The sequence below is a fragment of the Megalobrama amblycephala genome, linkage group LG10, assembly GCF_018812025.1.
Source record: "Megalobrama amblycephala isolate DHTTF-2021 linkage group LG10, ASM1881202v1, whole genome shotgun sequence".
NCBI classification, from domain to species: domain Eukaryota; kingdom Metazoa; phylum Chordata; class Actinopteri; order Cypriniformes; family Xenocyprididae; genus Megalobrama; species Megalobrama amblycephala.
In genome coordinates this window covers 7860214-7867704 of record NC_063053.1, presented here as the reverse complement: position 1 = coordinate 7867704, position 7491 = coordinate 7860214, and the positions used below count along the sequence as shown (strand labels likewise).

The 7491-nt window shown below is 37.7% G+C and overlaps 2 protein-coding genes across 2 annotated transcripts; both read left to right on the top strand.

The window, feature by feature from the left end:
* The first annotated feature begins 1192 nt into the window (after nt 1-1192).
* Nucleotides 1193-3954, top strand: comtd1 (catechol-O-methyltransferase domain containing 1). Its single transcript, XM_048204288.1, has 7 exons — nt 1193-1349; nt 1750-1862; nt 2252-2357; nt 2439-2557; nt 3163-3217; nt 3305-3438; nt 3750-3954. The coding sequence occupies exons 1-7, from the start codon at nt 1313-1315 to the stop codon at nt 3900-3902; spliced, it is 717 nt and encodes a 238-aa protein (XP_048060245.1). The 5' UTR covers nt 1193-1312; the 3' UTR covers nt 3903-3954.
* Nucleotides 3955-4107: 153 nt separating this feature from the next.
* On the top strand, nt 4108-7068 carry ifit8 (interferon-induced protein with tetratricopeptide repeats 8). Its single transcript, XM_048204287.1, has 2 exons — nt 4108-4598; nt 4829-7068. Exon 2 carries the CDS (start codon nt 4956-4958, stop codon nt 6252-6254), a length of 1299 nt encoding a protein of 432 aa, XP_048060244.1. The 5' UTR covers nt 4108-4598; nt 4829-4955; the 3' UTR covers nt 6255-7068.
* The last annotated feature ends 423 nt before the right edge of the window (nt 7069-7491 follow it).

The following is a 7491-nucleotide window of genomic DNA, read 5'->3' as shown; positions in this document are numbered from 1 at the left end:
TTTTATTGTGCCGCAGTTGCCGTTTATTATGCCGCAGTTGCCGCTTTCGCTTCTTTCGGTCAAGCGTATGTGGGGTAACGCAGTGCTGTTTTTATCATATTAGATACATTTGTGTGTTGAAAGTTGTTATAATGCTACTCTGCGTTCGCTCGGCGGCTGCTCGCTGATTTACTCGCTGCAAAGCAAGAAAACGAGATTTAAACAATAAGACTTACTGTGTTAAACATGATTATTTTTCTGTCGATTAATGTATCCTGCCTAATAAAACACATAATATATTAAAGCGTCTTTGGTGTTTCCATGGTTTCTATAAAATAAAACCAAGGGTAACGCAGGTATGATGTCATTGATAGGCGATGAACGGACACGGTCCGTGTCCTGGTTAAAATTGCTTATTTCTCTGGTATTAAACATTCTTGGAAACATTTGGGATAATGTAAGTGCACAAGTCAACAAAAACATTGTTCTAGTGGTTTTGGGATATTTTAATTAAAAAATCTTACATATTGTGTAAGATTTAAGGAGGAACTATGTCACATCTGCCAGCTGGAGTGCCCATAATCTCCACCAGAGGGCACTCCTCCTGACTCCTGGGCTATCTCATCATGAACTTCAATTTCCTGGTTTATAATATAATATAATATAATATAATATAATATAATATAGGGCTGCATTGATGTCTGTACTGTCATACTGTCAACATAAGCTCCTGTATTACTCATACATATTGATTACTGATTTTACGACGTCATAAGAAGTGTGGTAAAGCAATGTCCTCATGCTGGAAAGTCCACTCTTATGAAATATTCATTAGCTTGAGAACAAAATTGCATGATAATCAATGGCTTCTTGGCAAATATAGAGATTTGATTTCACCATTCATAAAAGTAAAGTATTTGAAACAGCAGCTGGAATATATAGTAAATTGGAGGCTATTGCACCACTGCAAATCTGTGATAACATTGGAAATGAATTTAAACCAGCCTGAAAGCCTCTTGAAATGTCTCAAAATCACACCTCTTGCAAATTATATGTCATTCTCACCAATTTTCTATCTAGATTGTATCAAGCTTTCTATTCAGGTTATTATCGTGCTATACCCAACAGCCATTGAACAAAAGTACTTGTAAGCTAAACTTTGATAAAAATCAATACCACGCAAACAGCAGTATCTTATTTATCTGCGGAGGCCAAACAAACAAAACATGGACTTTCCACCTCAGCAGGTATATATTTGTGCCTCACTTGTGCAAGTCACAATTTCATTTTTCTCTTTTGTTTCTGTTGATTAAGTCTGGCACCTGACATTAAGATGCTTTGTACTATTACCCTCTTCTTGGCATTTACAGGTAGGTTTATATCTGCTTTCATTATGACTATTTACCTTCACATGGGTAATTTGACTTCTAAAATAAAAATAAATACAATGCATTGAAATATATTGCTTGATAAATGCTGTTACTTGACAGTGTTTTGGAGTGTTTTGGCCTCTCACTGATTAAAGTAAATTAGGTGCCTAGAAGTTGTATAAAGACATCTTTTTTATAGGCCACCTAGTGTGTGTAATGTTATGGTAATGAGCATTTTAATAAGCTGAAATTTTGCAGCAGGTAAATGCCAGCCTAATAAACCAACTCCACAAATGCTGTTTAATAATACTGTTGGCTCTCCTGTTCTGAAATTATGTGCATTCATTTCCCCAGCAATGGTTAATTCTATTTAACTAATGTTCGTTCGCTTTATGTGTAGGACTATGCCAGTCTGCTCTGATCGGCAAGAGTTACAAAGGCGATGATCCTCTGCTGCAGTATGTGGTGAATAACTCCCTGAGGGAGCACCCAGTGCTGACCAAACTACGACTGGTGGGTAGAAAAACACCTTTAGGACATGTGCCACCCTACATAATAAAATAAGCACATTCATAATGTGAAATAAAAAATTAAAGGGGTGGTTGATCATGATTTTACTTTTTTAACTTTGGTGTGTAATGTTGCTGTTTGAGCATAAACAACATCTGCAAAGTTACAACGCTCAAAGTTCAATGCAAAGGGAGATATTTTCTTTCAAAATTCATTTTATGAAATTGAAATTCATTTTATGTACATTTCAATGTGACTTTTTAACACTACTGTATATTTTAATACAAGTCTTCACGTGTATTCGTGCGTAGTATCACACACTAACACTAGAGGTCAGTAGAAGGAAAAATACTGCATTTTTTTCATTTGTATATTTCTGATTCTGATTCAAGAAAACTATGGAGGACTCCAGTAACCTGATGATGGTGGCACCTGAGCAGGCTCAGTTTATGGCTAATCTCGCAAAACTAATAGAATCCAATAAAACTATTGAAATTGGTGAGTGCAAGCAATAGAATTCATGAATATGTGTCTACATTTTACCTCTTACCTGTAAAACACATTTTGCATCTGTCTTAGGTATGTACACAGGATACAACGCCTTAAGTCTGGCTCTGGCAATTCCTGAGAATGGACTCGTGGTGGCCTGTGAAATTAATGAGGAATATGGGAAAATAGCCAAGCCATTTTTTATAGAGGTAAACCAAAGCAAAAAACAGTCTATATACTGGGCTGCGTTTCCCAAAAGCATTATGAGCCCAAATTGATCGTGGAGACCATTGCCACCAATGTTCTCTATGATCAACTTAGTTCACAATGCTTTTGGGAAACACAGCCCAGAATAGTACATTTTAATGCATGCTATATGTAGCTGAAGTCATTTGTTTCAGAAGGACACATCACTGCTTTAGACAGCTGTATCTGTCAAGTTGCTCCTCCACGAACACCTACACGTATCAATTTCAATACTGATCACTGCCTGCCACCGCAACAACACAGTCATCAGTATAAAGCCCAGCTGACCAGTAGCGATTTAAGCCAGAGATGCAGAAATGTCCATCAGACTTTACACTGGTTGCTGATTGAGACTGATGTGATTGTACATTTAGGTGCTGATATCGGCACAAAGCCAATCAGCAAAAGGCTTTATATGCAATTTTCGCTTTTTATTCTATAGTTTTATAAGAATAGCATTAAAAATACCCAGCCCAATCATAAAGCAAAAGCAAAGATAACAACAGGGATGTTTTGTCACTATGGATTTAAAATGAGAACAAATAACTGCAAACTATTCTTGTTTTAGGCTGGAGTGGAGGATAAAATAGATATTCGCATTAAACCTGCTGCTGAAACCTTGGGTAAAGATGAAATACATGTAATACAACATTATTTTATTTTTATTTCAATTGGAAATATAGAAAAAAAACATCCTTGTGTCTTTACAGATGAACTCCTAAGTGCTGGTGAAGCTGGAACGTATGACTTTGTGTTCATTGACGCTGACAAAAAGAATTATGAAACATACTATGAAAAGTCACTTCAGCTTGTTCGAAAGGGTGGCATTGTAGCTATTGATAATGTAAGTAAATACATGCTGTATGGGCCCTGTTGAAAAAAACAGCATATGCCGGTTAGGTAAGTTTTGAAGCATGGCAGCTGGTTTAAACTGGTCCTGAACTGGTTATAAACTGGTCTTGAGCTGGAGCTAGTTGCTTGGGACCAGATTAAACCAGCTGCCATGCTTCAAAACATACCTAAAGAGCATATGCTGGGGGTGGACAGCTACATTTTACAGATTCATTTAAATAAAAATATTGGGATGAATAAAGCAAATATATTCCTACCTTTCCTCTTTGGTTGTGAGTAAGCTGGTGTCTTTCTTCTCTTCAGGTCCTCTGGGGTGGACGGGTCATCAACCCAGCTGAAGGTGACCTTTCCTCACAGACCATAGACAAACTGAACAAGAAATTACACAAAGATGACCGGATTGATCTCAGTATGCTCACTGTTGCAGATGGCCTGACACTGGCTATCAAAAGATAACCCAGATTGGTTATCAATGAATAAATAAAACGAACACACTGGGGAAAAAAAATTGTCTGGTGTTCATGAAAACTGTGTCCATATAACATGTTTTAGAAATCTGAAACAGTGCAGCAAAAGCTCTAAACCTCATTATTATTAAAACAATTTAGCTTATTTGCTTAAGCTAACCCTCGTGCAATAGAAAAGCCTTGCAGCGTCATAAGGTTTGGTCACAAGATGGCGCCATTACTCTACCCTTTCAAGTCATTAGTCCTTTGAGAAAAACTACTTTATTTATTCAATTGTGTGCAACGACACGTAATTGTTTTTTTGTACTATATTATCTTTCAGTGATATTTAAAGTGACAACTGATTATGTAATCCACATTAAATCTGACAACTATATCTGAATCTTGATCTATGATATATAACTACATTTTAAACTTATCTTTCTGTCGCTGATAAAAATGTTACGTTTCAACTAGGCTAATCTAGAATTGTTCATTAGCATGGATAAAGGAAGTAGCTATGGTTACATTTACATGGTTACACTGTTGACGCAGCATCCTTAAAGTTTCGTTTATCCTTAATCGGAGCAATAAGTGGAAAGTGAAACTTAACTGGTTATTGCAATAATAGGTAACCTAACTAAACCCTATAAAACCATGAACACTGTTTCGATGATCACCAGAGGAGCTCACAGATTTGTAGAAGGTAAGACTTTGTATCTGTTGTCATAAAGTGCTAAATAATTCATATAGTCTACAAATAAATAAGCTGCTTTTCATCAATAATAGAAACTATTTTGCTAAAACGTTTGGGGGAATAAATATCAGTGAATGTCTTTTCTTTTTAATTCAGATTTAACAAAGAGTTTAAAAATAATATTTAAGATCACTTAATGTGAATTATATTTGACTGATCATTTAATTTTGTTTTTGTAGGTCCACTAGAAAAGAAGTGGTCAGTCAGATATGCTGTAAACAAAGTACAGATCCAAAGGAAACTGAGAAAGAAAAACTGTCAGAGTATAAACATTTGCATCTGTTTTGTGTTTTAAACAATAAGAAAATGTCTGAGGACAATCTTAAACTGTTGTCCTGCCACTTTACTTGGGGCTTGCTAAAGGAGGATGCTGATCTTAACTTTCTCGAAGTGAAGGTTCGTGAAAAACTTGCTGTAAAATGCGAGTACGGAGAAAACCTGAAACAAAGAGAATTGAATTTTTTGGCCTTCATTAAACATTTGCAAGGTTTTAACGACGAGGCGCTTAAGAACCTGACACTAGCAAAGGAGGAACATCCGAACGATGACAAGAATGCGATTGTGATGTATGGAAACCTGGCCTGGGTGCACAGTCACATGAGCAATGCGACTGAGGCTGAGAAAAACATAGAGAAAGTAAATGAAATCCTCAAGGCTTTCCCCACCTCATCTCCGACAGAGCTTCACAGAGAAGTTCTGAGCGAAAAAGCCTGGTCGCTTCTCAAGTTTTCTAAGAAGTCCTACGTCAGGGCCAAGGAGAGTTTCCTTGAAGCTCTACAGAAAGAGCCGGATGATAAGGAATGGAACACAGGCTTTGCCTTTTCTCTGTTCCGTCTGGAGGGACTGAAGATTGGTCAGTACAAGCGGGTACGTTATGAAGAGTCTCCAGCTGTGCTCCAGTTAAAGAAAGCTCTGAAACTGGACCCAAACAATGCAATGATTCAAGTGTATCTGGGGCTCAAGTGCTACAAGAATGAAAGGAACGCAGAGGCATGGCAGTACATGACACAAGCACTCAAAATGGCTCCGGATAACCTCAGCGTTGTTTTGCATGTTGCAAAGTTCATGAAGAAAGAGCAGCGTTATGACACGGCCCTGGAAGTGTTGCTGAAAATGCTGAAGAAAGCGCCAGACTCGTCGCGCTTACATCACGAGATTGCCAACAATTACCGCTGGAAAGCCATGCAGATTGATGACATACACAATCCGGAGTTGCTGGGCCTTTGTGTCCACCATTTAGAGAAGGGCGCCAGTTTAAACCCAAGTCACATATACCCACAGCTGGAGTTAGCGCTGAGGTATTCAGAGCTAAAGCAGACGGCTAAAGCGGAGCAGAAGTTCACTGAGCTCTTTGCCGTTTCTGACCTAAAGCCAGCTGACCGTCAAGCCTGGCATCGCATGTATGGGGATTTCAAACTGTACAGGCTGGGCTTGGAGAGAGCTGCGGTTGAGCATTACAAACAAGGCATGATGCTGGGGCGAGTGTCCACCGAATGGGTCTCCTGCAGAAACAGACTGAGAAAAATCCTTCAGCGTGACAGACGGGACACATATGAGATCCGGAATTTGTTTGCGTCCTTTAAAACAGAGAGCACAGATTATTGAGAAAGAGAGAGGACAAGTTCCACTCATGTAATGACCTGAACACTAATTTCACTTTGTCCTTGCTTTTTTGTCCACTGTACATCTTTAGTGACCTGTGGACATTTGTGTGAGTTAATTTAGTACGTATAACATTGTACTAAAATCTATAACAAATGTTTTCTTCCTGAAGAGCAATAAATATACGCTTTCTTTCATTTTTAACCTAAAAAAAATGTGTTTATTGTCATAAGTTTTTTTTTGTTGTTGTTTAAGAATTTTTAAATATTAAAGGCACAATATGTCAATTTTCACCACTAGAGGTCGCTTATTCAGAACAAAGGCGTAGCCTGATGACACCTTGATTTCGTGGAATAACGGTAGGTGTTGTCTTCACCTCACAGCCGGTGGAAAAGAATCGGGACTCGGGCAGAAATCATGTTCATGGATGAGATTATTAATGTTACTGTAGTAAGAAGCAGAGCAGGGTCGAGTAATGTGTGAGCAGAAACGAGGCCGCTGGAGCGATTGCACGTCTCGAGAGCAGTGGAGCTTTTATTATGCCACAATTGCGCTTCCGCTTCTTCCGGTCAACCGTATGTTGGCTAAAGCAGCGCTGTTTTGTGTTGAAAGTTGTTATAGTGCTACTCTGTGTTCGCTCGGCTGCTACTATGAGACACTTGTTGCACACTGCAGTAAACTAGATATTAGTCATGGTAAAACAGGGAACTCGCGGTAAATCCAAGAAAATGAGATTTAAACAATAAAATTTTCTCTTGAAGAATGTATCCTGTCTAATAAAACAATTAAGGCGTCTTTGGTGTTTCCATGGTTTCTACAAAACAAAACCAGAAACCGAGGGTAACGCGGGTATGATGTCATTGCTTAAAATTATTTCTCTGGATTTAAACATTCTAGGAAACGTTTGGGATAATGTAAGTACACAAGTCAACAAAAAAATATAACATTGTCCAAGTGGTTTTTGGATATTTGAATCCAAAAATCTTACATATTGTGCCTTTAACTCAAAATGATGATGAAAAAATGAATAAGAAACATTATAGATTCTGTTCTAAACAGTTGAGCAACAAGATGAAAAGACACTTTGAAGTAAAGGAAATTTGGTTAATACATTATGAATTATGTTGATAAACCTAGTGCAGCAGTTGTATTTGCACATTCCCAAATTTCTATATATCCTAATTATTTTTAATATGTAATTCATTTTTCCATGAGCTCATTGCTTCTACCTTCAGTTAAA